This window comes from Nyctereutes procyonoides, unplaced genomic scaffold (genome assembly GCF_905146905.1).
Source record: "Nyctereutes procyonoides isolate TBG_1078 unplaced genomic scaffold, NYPRO_anot_genome, whole genome shotgun sequence".
NCBI classification, from domain to species: Eukaryota; Metazoa; Chordata; class Mammalia; order Carnivora; family Canidae; genus Nyctereutes; species Nyctereutes procyonoides.
In genome coordinates, this window is record NW_026575049.1 from 63,637,821 (window position 1) to 63,658,533 (window position 20,713).

General features: G+C 33.8%; 1 protein-coding gene across 5 annotated transcripts in view; it reads left to right on the forward strand.

Annotated features, from left to right (window-relative positions):
* The window catches only part of EHBP1 (EH domain binding protein 1), a 315,930-nt gene that overhangs the window by 121,772 nt on the left and 173,445 nt on the right, over nucleotides 1–20,713 (forward strand). For all 5 annotated transcript variants that reach the window (XM_055328018.1, XM_055328020.1, XM_055328017.1 and 2 more), the window contains 2 exons: nucleotides 1,216–1,355; nucleotides 18,348–18,470. In XM_055328018.1, coding sequence (XP_055183993.1) covers nucleotides 1,216–1,355; nucleotides 18,348–18,470 — 263 coding nt within the window. The remainder of the gene's footprint in view (nucleotides 1–1,215; nucleotides 1,356–18,347; nucleotides 18,471–20,713) is intronic.

Sequence of the window (20,713 nt, forward strand, 5' to 3'; positions counted from 1 at the left end):
GTTGAAATTTAATTTGTATATTACATATTAAAATATGGTTTATTCACTGCAGTTTATTTGAAACTTAAGGTAAAAATAATAGATCAAGAAAACTTAAATTACTTGATGTTTAGAGTATTAGTTAATGTAAACTATAGACATATATTTAAAATACTTAAAGACATTCTTACATTTTATCAAATATATGGTATTTAACTTATAATCAACCCAGGTCATTTTTCATCTTGTAATTTTAAAAAATGCTAGACTTGAAAGTGTTTTTTCTGTTGCAGTAGTTCCTTAACTTTTTTGGGAGTTATGACCCCTTTGAGAAAAATGCACATTTAAATAAGATTTAAACATAATTTATAGGAGTTTACCATTTCTTTATCTTCCTGTTCACCAAACTAAAAGGGCTATGGATTTCAGATTAAGAACTTCTATTCTGGGCAACCTGGGTGGCTCAGCAGTTTAGCACCACCGTCAGCCCAGGGCGTGATCCTAGAGACCCGGGATCGAGTCCCACGTCGGGCTCCCTGCATGGAGCCTGCTTCTCCCTCTGCCTATGTCTCTATACCCCCCCCCCGCTCTCTCTCTCTCTCTCTCTGTTTCTCATGAATAAATAAAATCTTTAAAAAAAAAACTTCTGATTTATTTTAAAAGTTTGCATATTTTAAAGTCAGGATCTCATTAATATGTGAACTGTCTCACTGTTTTATAAAACAAGTTTTTATTTCCAGATTTAATGATTAGGAAACCACACTTTATTTTATTTATTTTTTAAAGTTTTTATTTATTTACTCATGAGAGAGAGAGAGAGAGTCAGGCAGAGGGAGAAGCAGGCTCCATGCAGGGAGCCCGACATGGGACTTTATCCTGGGACTCCAGGATCATGCCCCAGGCCGAAGGCAGGTGCTAAACCGCTGAGCCACCCAGGGATCCCAGGAAACCACACTTTAATACTTATGAAGAAAATTTTAGTCTTCTGCAGATCTGCAGCACAGAGTTAAACTAACTCCTAACCAGTTAGTTTTTAATCCAGTTTGCTTTTTACTATTTAAACATGCCATTTAAAAATTAACGAATAGGAGTATTTAGATTTTTCAATAATTTTGGGCAACTTTAAAAAGGCTTATTAACATAGAAGGAATATATTATTATTTTCTTAAGAAACAATCTTTTTTCAAACAATGTCATTTCATGAGCTGTGTATTAAATTTTAAATCATTCATGTAGGGATGAAGACATGCAAAGTTTGGCTAGTCTGATGAGTATGAAGCAGGCTGACATTGGCAATTTAGATGACTTCGAAGAAGATAATGAAGAAGATGATGAGAACCGAGTGAACCAAGAGGAAAAGGCAGCAAAAATTACAGGTTGGTTTTATTACATTTAGCTAGAAGTTTATCTTTTTTTTTGCAAAGTTGAAAACTCATTCTTGTTTTCCAGGAAAAAAACAATGCCACTAGCAAAGTATTTTTTCTTTGTAATATATAATATACCATTTAGCTCTCTGAAAACTTTATGTGGTGATGGTTAGAAACAGATTTTCACAATTTAAAATCAAGGCCAAGCTTAGTCAAGAAAGCATAAAACTTTACTGGAACTACTGATATAGTATAAAGTAGTCTAAATATGTTTATACTTTTTTTGTCAGTGTATGGATGAACCTTCTTGTAAGTAAAGATCTGCCTTAAGGGTGGCAGGACATGATGAATTGGCTTCCTTCTCCTAGTTTATGTGCACAATCTTTGTTTTGAATTTGTGTATTTCTTATGTATCCTTATATGTAGAAGCTTCTATGCAAGTATTCCTTATAGCTGGTTTGATCAAACTACTAAGATGAAAAGTGGTTAGAATCTCTTTGTATTAATTGGTCAATAAATATTTATTGATAGTCTGGCTATCACACTTAAGGAATTGGTGTTATACCTTTATTATTGGAATGAAAATCGACCACTATGTTCATACTTCTTTCAGGTAATGAATTATTCTAAATGTATGAATTGATATCCTTAATTTCTATCGTCTAATCACCTCTTGGTACTTTGGCAGCCATCTCAGCCTTAACTCTTACTATCATATCATATTGGGGCAGGGGTGGCAGTAGAATTTCCACTGATTACATGACCCATGTAACTCCTTAGCCAAAAACTTCCTTGACTTTCTTAAATCAGTTCTGTTCACCTCCACTCCATTTATAGAAATTTATTATAAGGAATTGATCAGGTTTGTATATAAAAATGGATGTTTTGGGGGAATCCCTGGGTGGCTCAGCGGTTTAGCGCCTGCCTTCGGCCAAGGGCGTGATCCTGGAGACCTGGGATCGAGTCCCACATCGGGCTCCCTGCATGGAGCCTGCTTCTCCCTCTGCCTGTGTCTCTGTCTCTCTCTCTCTCTTTGTCTCTCATGAATAAATAAATAAAATCTTTAAAAAAAAATAAAGATGGATGTTTTGTTCTGTGCCAGTTTTGTAAATTAATATTTTCTAATTTATGATTGCCACTTTGATTTCTCATTTAACCCAGTGTGGTTTAGGAGACTGTATTTTATTGTGGGCTTTATTTATTTCTAGTTTGTTTGTTTCTTGTTTAAATTTATTCAGATAAAATTCTGAAGACTTTCAAATTTCAGTTTCATATGAGTGAGATTTTTTTCCTTTGAGACATATGATCTATTTTTGTAAATTTTCTGTATCTTTTTACATGTATATTCTATTTGTTAGATTAAGCATATGTTTTTAGATTAAACTTTAACTTTGTAATAGTTATTTGTATTCTTATTCTTTTTGTGTAGCTCATCTATGAAGAACTTCAATGCTAAATTCTTTAGTGCATAAAAATAATTTTCTAATAATTTCATTATGCATTGTAATTTGATCAGTTTACCCCATTTAATGCCTCTTGCCCAGAAATTTTGCCTGGTGTTCATATTTGTAACTCATACTTTCTTTTATATTTGTGTTTTCCTGGTGTATTTATCACTTTCTTTGCAACCTGTATTAAGTATTTCTCTTATAAACATTATTTAGTTTATCTATCTTTATATTCTTTGCCCTTAATAGTTACACTTTTTGATAACTGCATACTTAACTTCACTTTTATTACTTTATACTTTTATTTGGGACTTTTCTTCTTATTTTTTCCCCATTCATCCCTTAAATTTTACCATTCTCCAGTGTTCTTTAAGTACTTTTTAATAGAGTAATTTGGAAGTTATACGTTATATTTTCATTTTACTATACAATCCTCTAAGATAAATAAGCCAGGTGGATAAATAAGTGAACCTATATTTTTCTACTAACATTAAAAATAAAACAGGGGTACCTGGCTGGCTCAGTCAGTAGAGCATGTGACTCTTGGTCTTGGAGTTAAGAGTTGAGCCCATGTTGGGTGTAGAGATTACTTAAAAATAAAATCTTTCAAAAAATAAATGAATAAAACAATGTGTTAACTCACTTCATATAAGATGAGAGATTCAATATTTTTTTCTCTTTTCTTTATTTGAACTCTTCCCCTAACCCCTCCTGGCTGTTATTTTTATTTCAATAATATTTTGGAGTTTTTTCAATAATAATAAATGCAGACATTTACATTATGTTTATAATTGATGTCAGCAACAGTTATACAGTACTTTTAAAAATTCCTTGTCTTTTCTGTCTTTGAGTTCTTTGTTTTATTTGGCTATCTGAAGTACTTCAGGAAGGATAAGTTATAACCTTCCTCTACCACCACCAGTGCCCTTTAACCTATCCTTCAAGATTTAATTTTATTGACACATACACTGAGAAACCTTTCATGCCGACTCCCTCTTAAGCTTGACTGTTCTAGCCCTTGTGCCATTACTGTACTATTTACAAATACAGGCATTTTCTTACAGCATGGGTGTTTATACTGCAGTGGAATACAACTTGATCTTTTTATTGGAGAATATAGTTTGTTCTTTATAAATCACTTTTGGTTAAAACTAAGTCTCAATTAGACACTAGTACCATAAGTAGGAATTTTAAAAACTCACACATTTTCATAGCTGTTTTGGGGAATGTTGTACTGTTTTGATCACAGCAGTGAGAAAAAAAAGGTGATAACAATATGTCAGAAGTTTTATGCTGGTTTTGAAATGAAAAGAAAGGACATTTTAAAAAATGAATTATAGATTTAATGAAAATATTCAGTATTAGATTTTATAGCTAAACCCTGGTCTTAGTCTGTTTGGGTTACTATAACAATATACCATAGATGGGTACCTTATAAACAACAGAAATTTATTTCTGTTCTGGAGGCTGGAAGTCTGAGACTAAGGTGCCAGCACAGTTGGATGAGGCCCTCTTCTGGGTCACAGACTTCTCATTGTATTCCTCAGATGGTGGAAGGGGGCAAGATATCTCTTTGGGGCCTCTTTTAGAAGAGCATTAATCTTATTCATGAAGGCTCTGCCCTCATGACCTAATCCTCTCCCAAAGACCCCACCTCCTAATACCATCACACTGGGAATTAAGATTTCAACATATGAATTTTGTGGGGACACAAACATTCAGACCATGGTAACCCTTAACCCTTCTTGCTTAATCATACACATACATCTTATTTTCTAAAATTCTTGTAGAAGGAATAACTTTCTTTTAGATAGTCTAAAATTCTCTGACCCTAATTGAAGACATTGTTTTAATGCAACTTGTGATGATCCAAGATTTCTTTGGAATTTTACTATTTTGTGTTATTATTTATTTATATATTCTTTTCCCTATTTTCTGAAATTCCTTCAAGGTAGAGACTATTCTATTCATTTTTTTCATCACTAGCTTCTGACACATTGTCTGGAACTTACTGAGAACTTAAGATATGTTAACCGAAAAGCCATAAATCAACGAAGGAACTTTTCTCTCCTATTATATAGCCCATACTTATCACTCTGGCTTATTATCTTGTTCCATTTATTTGACCTTTACTCATATACTACCTTTTACAGGGTAGATTGGTCCCATTTTATGGATGGCATATGATCTGGAGGACACATGATTGAAACCTTAAATGATTCAAGACTAGTTTTCCAAAAGTAGTGAATGCAAAATGTGTTGAGCAAGCAGGGGTAGGTAGGGACAGTGATGATTAAATGCATGCTCTTAAGTCAATCCATAGTCATTGTAGCATATTTTGCTTTGATGTTACATTTTTTTCTCTATTATATTTCCAGAGTACAGTCACTTAAATTAATAGCACAGCATGTTATGGCAGTTGTTTGGCTTCCTTAGTTGCATTTTTTAGCACATGTAAATTCCATTCCAAACTTATTATCTTTCAGGAATTTTTTTTAGCACCAGCACTACCATTCTAAAAATGTTTGGGTAAAGTAGTTTTAGGATAGTTAAAAATATATTAAAATTTAACAACAGTAATGTTAAAGCAATAGGTTAAAACAAAACAAAATAAATGCATTTTATAAACATAGTACAAATAAAGTATGGTGGGTATATTTATTTACCAGTTAAAGTGGCAGTAATTTAAATACAGCTTATATTTACTCTTCCTTGCAGTTTTGAAATTGCTGACAGAATGTTTATAGAGGAAGGAATTATTATTTTAAATTTTGCCTCTATTATATCTTTATATTGCAATTTAAATGCATAAAATGCAATCACATATCAATACGAATTATATATTATTTCCCCAACTAAGCTGCAAAGTTCTTGAGGGAACAAACTGTTACAATTATTTTATGATACTTCAGATTGACACATAGAGGCTATTCATTTAGTCAGTGATTTCTTATGGAATATTGCTGTTAGACCAGTAGTAATTAATAAAATTTATCTTCTGAAATTACTGTCTTTGCTAGAAGGTAAACATAAACTCATGATATCTATACTTGGATTGATCAGAAATCCCTACCCTGTTCTGTTCTAGACAAAATTCACTGCTAAGCGGAAACATATTTTGGGACTGGCTCTTAGACAGAAACCTGTTATATATACAGGTGCATTCTACAGTAAATGGGCAAGGAAATTTTGAATTACAGTTAAATGAATCACTGAAATGTAGTGAGAGTAACAGATCTTGGAAATGGAGAAACAAAGCCTGATAATGGGAGAATTTATTATAGCCAGTGTTAGAAAACATATATGGTTTTAAAAAAATCGGTGCCTCCATCTGTATATGACAGCCTCAGAATGATTGAACCACTATTTGGCAATATGACCATCTTTGAGATTCATGTTGAATTTCTGAATACATATCAGCAAGAAGGAAAAAAAAAGATTCCTCCATAAATAACAGTGTCCTGTTGAATACAACTTAGAAAGGCAGGTTCAACTGAAGCAGTTTATAGCAAATCATTATTGGAGAAACTCAGACATTATGATATACTGGAAAGATACCAGTATACTTAAAGCTGTTGCAAAAATAACCAGGGGTTCTACTTAGGTTCAACCAGACACTCAGGTCACATAAGCCAAACTAAGCATTAGATTCACTTAGAAGGAGGTTGGAAACACAGAAACAGCAGCATGCCAGCAGAGGCTCTCTTTTTCACTGGAGTCCTCATAGGTGCTATTCTTTGACCTCTATCTCCATGTGACAGCTTGGGTACAAGGAGATGAGATCCACATAAAGTTAGAAGCAGAGATTGCCTTGATTTAGAATCTGTGCTGCACAAGAGCTGGTATCTTTCAAAACAATTTAATAGGTATAGTTTCCAGGGTCTTGGTAATGGAAATGCCTAATTAACAAGAGTCCACAATCAGAAAAGCCCCAAACTGGTCTTTCATCAGATATATCGTCCATTCAGAGTCTTCCCATCCAGATGCAGTTTATAAATTAAGAATCATTTTTACCATAAGCACTATTGTCTGTTGTTTATTAATCTCTTTCCTATAGATTGTAATGTTAATTTGGGGGGAGAAAGAGTGACATATTGGCTAACTTCAGAGAATAGATGGTAGTAGAGGAGATAGCAGTTCATATTTAAAGAGCTAAAGTTGATTACGGTAAGCCTCAGCCCTACAAGATTATATGTCCTATCACTAGGACTATGAATGGGGAAAAATAGGTCTTCCTCTGAGTAGTTCTCTCAGAATGAACTTGGGACTCCGGTCAGAGAATACATCCATTAAATTGCTTCTGGTTTTTACCTGGCCATTTACTCTCCAGTACCCAGGATGCTTATGAACAAAATCATAGGCTTGCTGTGGGGTATATAAAATAATAGAATAAAGATGGCCACCCATCTTGGAGGTCTGTGTAAAGGATGAGAATTTCTGGAATACTGCATCTATTATTTAGGTATTAACATTGGAAAACAGGGTAAAATCAGGAGCTGGGGATGTTTATGATCCTGTGAGCCAAAAAGTTGATAAGACATCACAATTACCTCCTTTTTAAAGGAATTTGAGACCTTGGGAAGAGGACTGAAGATCTCTTCCTAGTGTTTAGAACTCAAATATGCTAACTCAGAGACCAGAAGTAGCAGGAGCTATGGATTCCAAATTCAGCCTCCTTTCTGTGTCATTCTTAAACCCTAATGCTGCTTTGTTTGTACTAACGACAACTGAACATTCTCTAGGCCCTCCTGCCTCCCTAGGAAATTCCAGGAGAATTCTGCTGATACTAAGAGCCCATCGACAGAACCAGAATGGAAGTGAGAGCTCTGAAGAAAAAGTTAGAAATTCTACCATATTTAGAGGAAGAGCTAGGAGACAATGAATATTCTAAGTACTGATATGCAATCTTTGATGATTTGTCCTAGGAATGCACTGTTGATTTAATCATAGTAACAGAATAAAGGAGAAAAAGCATATAATCATCTCAATAGATTATAAAGGAGTGTTTGACAAAATTCATTACCAAGTTTCTTAGCAAGATTTCATTGTAAGGAAATTTCTTCATTTTGATAAAGAACATCTATGAAAAGCTACAGCTAATAACATATGTAATGGCGAAATACTGAATACTTTTTTCCTAAGACTGAGAATGAGGCAAAGATGTTTGCTTTCACAGCTTGTGTTTAACATGATACTGGAGTTCTAGCAAGGTCACAGGATACAAGATTAATGTAGAAAAATCTGTATTTTTATATATGAACAAAAAACATTTGAGAAATGAACAAAATAATTCCATTTATAATTGAGGCTAAAAGTTATATAGATATTTATAAATTTAACAGAAGATGTAGAAAAACCTCTACTTTGAGAACTGTAATACAGTGTTGATGGTAATTACAGAAGACCTTAATAAATGGAGAAATGTTCTATGTTCATAGATTAGAAGACTCAATATTGTTAAGATTTAAGTCCTTCCCAAATCCATCTATAGATTCTACTCCTTGCTAATCATAATCCTAGTGGCTTAAAAAAAAAAAGATAGAAATTGAAAAGCTGACTCTAAAATATATTTGGAAATGCAAAGGACCTGAATAACAATATAATCTTTAAAAAGAACAGTTATCGTAATATTAAAACTACTTGATGTCAACATTTACTATGAAGATATAATAATCAGTATAGTGTGGTACTGGGATAGGACAGTGGAACACAACAGAAAGTTCTGAAATAGACCCAAACTTATTTGGCCAATTAATTTTCAATTAAAGTGCAGCACAATTCAGTGAGGAAAGGAAAGTCTTTTCAACAGATTATTTTGAAACATCCGGATGTCCATGTGGAAAAAATAAGCCTCAATTCCTGCCTTTTAGGATATACAAACATTAATTCAAGGTTGATCATAGACCTAAATGTAAAAGCTAAGAAAATAAAGCTTCTGGGGAGAAAAAAAAAGAACAATGTATTTGTGACCTGAGGGCAGGCAGAGGGTTCATACATAAGACATAGTAGACAAGTAAACATGAAAGAAAATTTTGATAAATTAAACTTCATCAAAATTAAAAACTTAAACTCTTCTAAATAGATCATTGAGAAAATATATGGGTAAGGTATAGACTAGAAGAAAATATTCAGAAAGTACATATCTGACACATTGTCTTACATTCAGAATAGATTTTTAAAAATGTCTGAAATCTCAATACTAAAAACACCAATAACCTGGGATGCCTGGTTGGCTCAGCAGTTGGGCATCTGCCTTTGGCTCAGAGTGTGATCCCCGGGTCCTGGGATTGAGTCCCACATGGAGCCTGCTTCTCCCTCTGCCTGTGTCTCTGCCTCTCTCTGTGTGTGTCTCATGAATAAATAAATAAAATCTTAAAAAACCACACATACAAATAACCCTATTTAAAAAAATTATTTTTAAAGATTTTATTATAAGTAATCTCTACACCCAACATGAGGCTTGGATTTACAACCCTGAGAATAAGAGTTGCAGGCTCTACTGACTGAACCAGCCAGGTGCCTCAAACCTATTTTTAAGAAAATGGGCAAGAATTTAAATATGTGGTCCCCAAACAAAGCTGTATCACTGGCCAATAACAACATGAAAATGTTCTCAGCATTACTTGTGATCAGGGAAAAACAGATTAAAATCACAGTGGGATTATAATTCCACACTTAGGAGAATGGTTAAAATTAAGATTGGCAATACTAAATATTGGCAAGGATGTGCACTAACTGGAACTCTAATCCATTGTTGGTAGAGTGTATGATGAATGGTACGATCACTGGGTGAATTCCTTATAAAACACTAAATGTATAGTACCTTGGACACAGCATTTCCTCTCCTTGATATTTATCCAGAAAAAAATGAAAACACATGTCCACAAAAAGATTTGTACAAAAATGTTCATAGCATTTTTATTCATAATAGCCCTGAACTGGAAACAGCTGAGGTGTACATCAGTAAGGCAGTAGCTAAATAAAATATAGTAGAGTTGGCCCTTGAACAACATGGGGGTGAGGGGTGTCAACTCCCTGCATAGTCGAAAATCCATTTGTAACTTTTGACTTCCTATAAACTTTATTAATAGCCCACCATTAACCAAAAGCCTTATTGAAAATATAAACAGTCAATTAACACTTGTTTTGTATGTATTATATACTGTATTCATACAATAAAGTAAGCTAGAGAAAAGAAAATGTTATTAAAGTCATAAGGAAAATGCATTTATAGGACTGTACTGTATGTACCAAAAAAAAAAAAATCTACATGTAAGTGGACCTGCACAGTTCAAAGCCATGTTGTTCAAGGTCAGCTGTATATTCATAATGGAATGCCTTTCAATAAAAATGAACCATTGTTATGTTCCATATCATGGATGTATTTCAGAGCCATTATGCTGAATGCAAGAAGTCCATTTACATAAAGTTCTGGAAGAGGCAAAGCCAATCCTGTGTGATGGTGATAGCCAATGGGTTTGGGGATTGAATGAAAAGAGGCATGAGGAAATTGGAGGAGATGATGTAAATGTTCTGGATCTTGGGTTACATGGGTGTATACATTTATCAAAATTCCTTGAATTATGCAATTTAAGGTTTGTACCTTTTACATAAGTGTATATGTAAAATACTAGAAGGTAACAGAAAAATTACAGTTAAGTATGTTAGGTTACTAAGAAAATAAATGCTTTCCGACTTCTGATTTATTGATCACTGTGATAGCTAGTCTCCAAAGATTGTCTCCCTGTGAACCATGCTTCCTACTATACATGCTCTTTGGTCATCCTCTCTCTCTTACATCTGGGCTAGCCCTGTAAATTACTTTTAACCATAGAATTGGTTGTGGAAGTGACACTTTGTAACTTTTAAAGCTAAGTCGTGCTGTATATCTTCTACTGGGGCCTCTTACAAGGCATGCTCAAGGGAAAGTCAGCTGCCATGTAAAAAAAGTCCAACCACTCTGAGACTGTTATGCTAACAGGAACTCCAAACTAGCTATGTGGACCAGATACTTTGGGAGGGAGATATGCCTGGAAGCCCCAACTTGTTCCTGCTTTCTCAACTGAAATACCAAACATGCAAGTGAAGAAGCCATTTTTCTTTTCTTTTCTTTTCTTTTCTTTTCTTTTCTTTTCTTTTCTTTTCTTTTCTTTTCTTTTCTTTTTTCTTTTCTTTCTTTTCTTTTTTTCTTTTCTTTTCTTTTCTAAATTTTATTTATTCATGAGAGACAGAGAGAGGCAGAGACACAGGCAGAGGGAGAAGCAGGCTCTGTGCAGGTAGCCCTATGTGGGACTCGATCTGGGACTCCAGGATCACGCCCTGAGCCAAAGGCAGACACTCAACTGCTGAGCCACCCAGGAGTCCCCAGTTCAGGCTTTCAAATGACTTTAGCCCTAGCCACCATCTAACTGTAATGAACCACCCCTAAGTCCAGTCAACCCACAGTAGTGTGAGAGATAGTAATTTGTTTTAAGCCACCAAATTTTGGAGAGATGGCTTAAACTATAACATTTCTATAGGTAGATGAAATATAGATAGATACATATGTAGATTAGTAGACATAGATAAACACATAGATTAAAAATACTATTTCTATAATTAAAAAATAAGGTATAGATATTTCTGTCTCTACAATTATCATGCCAATTATTACGACCCATTTAGTTCATTCATTCATTTATTCATTCATTGACAACATACATTGAGTCCTAGCCATGCTATAAGCTGCTGTGTTTCCGATATGGAAGATGAACATGACATAGATATGCAGCTATTTAATTCCATTTTTTTGTATGATAAGTGTGTGAGGGGAATGTCTTGGGTCATTAGGGGGAAAATGCCCCGTAGTCAAGCCTAGTACTTACCACATATCTGAGGATTATTGGCATTTCTGTTAGGTTAAGCCAGGTGAGTTAAGTGCATTGTTCCAGGAAGAGCAAATTTAGGGAGAAAAAAAGAATAGGACCCATCATGGAATTCTAGGGAACGATAATATTTAAGAGAGAGAGGAAGGAATAGTTATCATTAAATGAGACCAAGATAGGAACTATCAAAGAGATAAGAGAAGGAGGTGGTGCTATTGTCCTGGAAGGGGTAAAAGGAATTTCAAGGAAAGAAGGGCTAATAATTACCTTTATTCATACAGAGGTCAAGTATGATAAGAGCTGAAAGGTATCTAGTATATTTGTACATTTAGACTGTACAATGGTGACATCAGTGAGAGCATTTTTGGTAAGGGGGATGGATAAAAGTAGAGATAAAAACAGTGCAATGAGTTGAAGAATAAATGGTAGGTGAGAAATTGTGGACTACTTGTTGTAAAGCTGCTTTCTTATGTAGATTAAGAGAATCTAGCCAGACTAGAAAGGGCTGATGGTTAAGAGACTTTTTTAAAAAATTGGGAGCAACTTGATCATAATTAATAAGCCACGAATGTGTACCAATTAATTAAGAGGGAGGGATTGGAGGTCCTGGGGACAGGCTACTCAATGTTGACTTTTCTGCTTGAAGTATCTCCTCCCTTTCCCATTATGATGCACCATGGGATTGAAAATCGTATTAATAAACCCATTAGTTGTGTCCAAAAATCAAATATTTATGGACCTGAGCCTGTGAGAAAAGTGACATCTTTTGAACCTTGATCTCTGCCAGGAAGTTGAAAGGTTACTATCTTAGACCATCTTAAAATGAGATAGACCTATACTGAATCTTGTTATGCTTTGGAGAGAACAGTGAGGATACTGCAAGATTTGCAGGTATGTGTTCTAGGTCTAGACAGTTTATTTTTTTCTTCTTTTAATTCAGTTACAGACTTTCTCAAAAGGAAAACACTATCTACTCTTAATGCTACCACCCCAACCACCTTTTTTTGTTCAATGTGATAATCTCTTGCGGTCAATTTCTATCTTCTTTGCCTTCCTAACAGTAAAGGAGAGTCTCAAATTACTTGACCCTTTGCTTTGATTGCCTGCCCCTAATTTAGTTTTCCTTCCTATTCTCACCAATGTGAAGCAAGTCCAGACTAACACACTGTTGCTATGACTAAGTTTTAGAATTTGAGTAGCACTGGGGTAGAAATTTGTGCTATTACATAGCATTCTTAGCATTTTTCAGACACATAAATATTTGGTGAAACAAGATTATAATAAGTAATACAGTATAATATAAGTATATAAGGCCAGAAAGGGCCAGTTTTGATCAAGGTAGTATACTACTGAGAAAGCTTACCACTTAAAAAGAAAATTCTGGGAATAAATTTTTGTTATAAATCTTTTAAATTTTTAACTTTTTTCTGATAATGCTTCACTTATCTTTTACCCAAAAAATAGAAAGCCATGAGGGTGCTACCAAAGATATATAATAGGTACTTGATATTATAAAACACTTTGACTGTAGGAAATTTGAAAAAAAAAAGGCAGAAAAGCACTTTCTTGAATTATTTTTTTTATTTATTTTTGTTTTGGAGAGGGTGGGGGCGGGGGAGAGACAGAGAAAGGGGGAGAGAGAGAATCTTTAAGCAGGCTTCATGCCCAGCTCAGAGCCTGATGTGGGGCTCAGCCTCACAACCCTGAGATCATGACCTGAGCTGAAATGAAGAGTTGGACACTAAACAGACTGAGCCACCCAGACGCTCTGAAAAGTCCTTTTTTAAAAGGAGAAATACGTAACAAAATTATGTATTTTAGGCTTCAGACCAACATCTGCAACTGCTAATTGAATTATTTCCATGGGAAGTTTCACAGGCATCTGTAACTTGGTATGTGCCCAACTACATAGCCCCAGTCACAGTAGTAGAATACTATTCAGAGTCACCCAAGACAGAGCTGGCACTTGTCCTAGATTCCTTTCCCTATCCCTCATGTCAAATTAACCACCAAATCTTTATTCTTAATTTATTCTTTAATTAGCAAATATTTATTGATTGCCTCCTTTTGTGGAGTAGAGATGCTGAACCGCTCATCTTCTTGCTTCCTGTCTTGTTTTTGTTCCAAGCGCTGCCACCATGTTGCTGCTGGAGTGATGTTTCTAAAATATACGTTTTGATATTTCATTGGATTCCTATACTCTCAGAGTAAAGTTCACATTCTTTGGTTTGATTGCAGTAATCTTTACAGTAGGACATTTGCCAGCCTCATCTCATTCCATTTTCCATCCCTGGCATCTTAAACCCCAAATGACTTGGAGTTCTTCAAATGTGTCTTATTCTTATTTATCTTCCTTTCCTCCTATAGAATGCTCTCCATTTCTTCTTTTACAATAATAATGATAATAATATAAATAATGTTTTGTATTAGCTCAAATTTAAATAAGTTCAGAAGGCCTTTCTTTCTTTCTTTCTTTCTTTCTTTTCTTTCTTTCTTTCTTTCTTCCTTTCTTCCTTTCTTTCTTCTTTCTTTCTTTCTTTTAAAAGATTTTATTTATTTATTCATGAGAGACACAGAGAGAGAGGCAAAGACATAGGCAGAGGGAGGGAAAAGTAGGCTCCATGCAGGGAGCCTGATGTGGGACTCGATCCCAGGACTCCAGGATCATGCCCTGGGCCAAAGGCAGGCGCTCAACTACTGAGCCACCCAGGTGTCCCTCGAAGGCCTTTCTTGACCTCAGACTATATGCCTCTTTCAGTTTCACATGGTCTGTAATGCATATCTCAATCATAATATTTATGACACTTACCATATACTGTATAATGCTTCACTTACTTTTCCCAAAAAAATAGAAAGCCATGAGGGTGCTGCCAAAGATATATAATAGGTACTTGATAAATATTTATTAAATAGGTAAATGGTATTTCTTTGGGGGTTGCCTCTTTGTATGATTGGAATTAACATTTTTTTGTATACCAAATTAAGGGAGTATTGATATAGCTAATCAGAATTACCTTTTACTTTATTAATATGAATGAAAGTTCTAGAAGCAGAAGTTCTGGGAGGAATGTAAGGATTTATTTAAGCTATGGATAAAGAGGAAAAGTAGGATAAGGACAACTGTCATCAGTAACAATGGAAAGAAGAAATTATTTTGGGTTAAAGAGGAAATGATCATCAGTGATATTAGATGTCACTAAAAGAAGAATGAGGGGGAGAAAACATTCTAAACATTCAGAAAAATGAGTATAAATAATTTAATCATGTGATGGAGTCATCTTGATAATATTTAAAGAAATGCCCAGGGTCCATGTGTTGCTAAGTCCGTTAAAGCATCTGCCTTCTGCTTGGGTAATGATCTGGGTGTCCTGGGATTGAGCCCCACAATGGACTCTTTGCTCGGTATGGTGTCTGCTTCTTCCTCTCCCTCAGCCCTTCCCCTCTGCTCTTGCACTTTCTCTGTCTCTCCCTCCCCCTCCTCAAGTGAATAAATAAAATCTTTAAAAAAAAAATGCCCATGTTGTGCCTAAAACTCCATGGAACAGTATTAATGTTTTGACAGTAGGGACCAAGTCTAATATTTATTCAGTATTCCCTATGCTACTCATTGTATAAGGTATTTTAAAAAATGATTGATTTCTACCTACATTAAATATAAAATAATTAAAATGTGTTAGCTATGTAAAGAAAACAAATCTTTGAGCATTATTTTCAAGTTTTTAAACCTAGGGGCACCTAGGTGGCTTGGTTGATTGAGTAGCCGACTTTTGGTTTCAGCTGGAGTGGTAATCTAAGGGTCCTGAGATCAAACCCCAGGTAGGCCTCCATGCTCAGTGGGGAGTTGCTTCAGATTTCCCCTCTCTCCCTCTGCTCCTCCCACCCAAATTGCATGTGCATGTGTGTGCATACACACTCTCTCTCTCTCAAATAAGGAAATCTTTTTTAAAAGTAAAGTTTTTTAACCCAGTAATTGCACATCTGGGAATTAGTAATAATACCTCAGGATATTTATGGGAATCAATACTGGTAATGTATGCAAAGCCCTTCCCACTGCTTAATAAATATTAGCTGCTGTTAATATTTCTTTTTTCATGCTTTCAAAGTTAAAAGTCATTTGCAAATTTTTAAAAATACATAATTAGTCCTGAATGAAAAGAAGTCAGTCATGCACTGGTAATCACTTAACCCTGATCCTCTACTCCACTGTATTTCCTTAAAAATTACAAAGTTATAATTAGTCATGGGAGGTAAAATATATAATTTATGGATGAGCTCTATCTTAATGAGAAGTTTAGTAGGTTGAGTGAGAGTGAGGTTTAAAACTTGGCAGAATAAAAAGATATTTTATAAAGTCTGACTATTCATCTATTACTATTCAAAATCATACGAAGAGTTCAGTTGGTATTGTGTTTACTCCTTATGTTCTGTGGTTTACTTGACTATCTCAAGAAAGTTTATTCATGTAAAATGTATTTCTCAACAAGACAAAAGAACTAAATAAGTTTATTAAATGTGTATATATATTTAGCTCAAAGATTATAAAATAATACTAATAATTTAGTAGTTATTTTACTAAATCTGTTTCCATTTATTTTTATAGAATGTAAATTCCAGGACGATACCATGTATGTTTTTTTTCATCCTTGTGTTCCAAGGATAGTACTTGGCACAGAGTGATAAATATTTTTTCAACAACAAATAAATGATGAAGGCAACCTTATGACAGCTGTGTATTCTGTGATTCAGTTCAAATAAGATTTAGAATATATAGTTAGAGTTACAGTGTTAAAGAACACAATTTTTAATGGTGAATTTACAACTATTTTCTATTTTTAACCATTTTCTTTCTCACTGAATAATCTGGATCTGTTTGGTTTATCCTAATACCTAAGCTTATTCCCAGGTTGTAACTTTGGAAACAGCAAGGATTAATTAGAATACCCTAGTAAGCTTTTATTATTTTTCTCCAAGCTAATTTTCACTTAGTGAATGGTAATTACACATATTCAGAGTTGTCCAAAATATATATGACTCATGTTTAAAAATTTTATTTATGGGATCCCTGGGTGGCGCAGTGGTTTAGCGCCTGCCTTTGGCCCAGGGCGCAATCCTGGAGACCCGGGATCGAATCCCACGTCGGGCTCTCGGTGCATGGAGCCTGCTTCTCCCTCTGCCTATATCTGCCTCTCTCTCTCTCTCTCTGTGTGACTATCATAAATAAATAAAAATTAAAAACAAAAAAAAATTAAAAAAAAATAAAAATAAAAATTTTATTTATGCACAAAATGAATTCTATCTTATTTTAATATTTTTCTATCTAACCTTGCCTTTGTTCTGTTTTTTTTTTTTTATTGGCTAAATTATAAGACTTCCTAAGGCCAATACTCAAGAGTTCCCTTAAAAGAACAATTGCCTTAGAAAACAGGAGTAGAAAGTAGTAGTTTTTGTCTACTTTTTGTCTCCTTTTCTTATTTTGTGCTGATTTTTAAAATTCTAGAACATAAGTGCTTTATCTGTTCATGATTTGTGTGGATATACTCTTAAAACCTTTAGTTTTCATTTATAATATGAAACAAATAGTACATATTGTCTATAGTATCGGGACATTTTTTATTGTTCTAACATGCATTTAAAGCACTGTTTTATAAATAGAAAATGTGGTTGCTAAAAGCCAAAGTCAACCTATTGGGTTATTTGTTTTGTGTTTATTAACATAGTTGTTATATTAATAATATAAATTTAACAAACTGTTTTCTATTTTAAAATACGAGTACAAGGTAACTTTCAGTTAGATGCATCTGTTATACCATCAAAATAACATCCTCTGAATGTATTCTTGTGATTAACCAAACATCTCCTCTCTTTGTCTTTTTGAGTAACAGCATGCTTCTATGGCTCTTTAATTAAATGACCTTACCTTACATTTGTCTCGACTGGCTTCTGTTTACAGAAATTGTAAACCAATTGAATGCTCTGAGCAGCTTAGATGAAGATCAAGATGACTGCATAAAGCAAGCAAATATGCCTTCAGCTAAATCAGCCAGTTCCTCTGAAGGTCTAAGAGCTTTCTTCCTTTCTTTCTGCTTCTGATTGCCTGTATTTACTGTGACCTGCTACCTCTTGACTTCACTCTGTACTTATTAGCTGTCAGTTTTGTCTTTGTGCTTTTCCTTGAATGTTTTCTTTGGTAATTTGTAGTGTACCAACAGCTAACAACATAATTTACCATCATTAGCAAAGCCTTATAACAGTATCCTTGATAGACTGTGGTTGATAATAATTGATCATACAACATGACCATATTTCTTCAGTTAGCTTACATAGCTATGCTGTTTTTTTAAATATTTGCTTACATTAAACCCATTTGAATTATTCATATTTAGAAGTGAAGGATATTTTTCTAAAAATCTGTCAGCATTTTTTTGTTGGGTTAAATTAGATTCCAATAAAAGTTTCTCTAATTCATTATCTGATACAGTTTTCAAATTAATATACACATATTTGTTTTATTTGAACATTTTGGTATGCTACAAAATACTTGAATGGCATTCTGCCATAGGTAAAATGCTGTATCTTATTATTTGCAGGTATTATTAGTGTGAATTTTTAGAATTCAAAATAATTTTTGAATGATCAAGAATTATACTTAACTGCAATCATAGTGAACTAACACACATGTTTATTTTCAGAGCTTATCAACAAACTTAACTTTTTGGATGAAGCAGAAAAGGACTTGGCCACTGTGAATTTAAATCCATTTGGTGATCCTGATGTAGCAGAATTAAACCCATTTGGGGATCCTGACTCAGAAGGTAGCGAGTTTTTTTCTGTACTTTTTAAGTCTTTATAAAATCAAGTTATCTTGAATTGTAATGTAGGAAGATATTTTTTTAAAAAGGACTCCAAGTAATTTTTGTTTATGATGATACTGTATTGACTAGCAAATCTGGATAGTTTCCGTTGAATTGTTTTTAAGGGAAAAAGAAACCTTTACTAAACATTTACATGGGACTTATTTTTTTTTCATCCCAGTATAATTAACATACAGTGTTATATTGGTTTCAGGTGTACCATACAATGATTCAACAATTCTATTACTCAGTGCTCATTACCAAAGTGTGATCTGAATCCTCTTCACCTACTTCACCCTTCCTCTCCACCCACTTTCTACATAGGGGTTATTTTTAAATTCTCTATTTGTTTGGTCAAGTTAGATGGTAAAACTCTGATGTTAGAGATAACAGTATTTCACCTAGCTGGCATATAGTAAAGTCTCCTTAGCTTAGCCTACCAAGTAAGGTCAAGTTGTGAGACATGCTAATATATTGGGATTGTGGGATGGCTTCTTCCTCTGTCCTCACCCTCAGAGAGTCCCACTCCCCACTCCATGTCTCTGGCTGAGAATTATAGTCAGCAGTAAGAGTAAGTTGTGCATGTAAATAGCATGGAGCCAAAAGAAGATTAAAAACTTTGACCTTGTGATCATATATAAAACATACTTGTAAGGAATATGTGTGCGAAATTTTTTTTCCTGAGTCATTTTTCTTATCAAGTAGTTTTTAACTTTTAAAGCCTTAGATAAGAGCTATTAAAAAAATAATAATAATTTAAAAAGAGCTATTGAAGAAGTGAGACCTCTGTTTAATTAAATTGTTTTTTCAAAGTAAATGCAAGAATGATTAAACAGTGGGTACATCTTTTAGACTGCTCTTATGAAATGCGCATGAGCTTTGAAGAATTTTGTTACTACCTGTAATGGTGAAAATGAGGTTTTAACTTCAGAATTTACTCTTGGAGCAATCTAATTTTGTAATCCATTTCTTCTTCTGATCCTTTACCTTCTCTCTTCTTAACAGATTCTAAATTACTAAATTTACTTTAATGAGATTTTATTTTGTTTGTGAGCTATATATATTAATAATGTATTTTAAATGTCAATGGTAATAATAAATCTTAGAGGTAATCTACTTCAGCTGCCTCTTTTCATAGATTAGGTAGCTGAGGCCCAGAGGAATTCACTGATTTGAACAAGAACTTTGGTAAATGGAAGTTGAGTTGGAGCTAAGATTCCAAATAAGTGTCTTCTTTTGACCACATGGAGTCTCCTCAATTTTGTACTGTATAGATCTCAGGATGTTGAGTTTTTAAAATATTACCAAAATATTTTGAGACATCAGTATTTGAACTTTCCATTTCAAAGACAAATAAAAAATGGTTTTTAAAAATGTATGCGGGTCTGTTTTCTGACTTACAGAATGGAGTAGCAGATAACATATAATACAGTATTTCTATTTAGGAGAGGTTAGTCAGTGTGATTCAGAATCTTTAACCATGCCTACAGAGCTAAAAGAAATATGAGACAACCAATATTTTCTTTAAATATACATGCCTTTGGGTCTTTGTTCTAAGTATTTTATAATAGAAGAATACTTGTTTTTTTAGAAATTATCTTTAAATTTTTATTGATGAAAAATTTGCATCCTCAAGTAACAAAAGCATTGGAGGACAAAATAATGTGTTGAAGTTGTTTAGATGGTTCTTTTATTTGCTTTTATAGCTTAAATTCTCCTCTTAGATTCATGACATTCTGTGCTTCAGTGACCCTCTTAGAAAGTTATTAAATGTATTTGTTAGCTTTTATATAAAATAATCTCATTTTAAACTCTCTTTTGTTGCCATTTTTGTTATCTAACCATGCTGTATAGTTTGAATGCTTTCTTGCTTTTGGTTTTGTAACTGATGAATTTGCTTAGATCAGTTTTTGCAGTCCTCTTCCTGAAAGTAAAAATAAAAATCTTATTTCCATTGACTGGTTTTGTCAGTGTCTCAAGCATTTGAGACTTGATATTTGTTAATAAAAATTGAATAGGTAAAAATTTTCCAGCCTCTCTTCCCCTATGGAGAAAAAAGATGCCTCATTTACATTATTATAAAAATTCTAATGAAGTGTTAAGTTTGAATATTATCCTGGTGTTTAAACAGTCACATAGTTATGGTGTCTCTTCTCTAGCATATTCTAAATTTAAATTTAAAATTTGATTTATTTAAATTCATT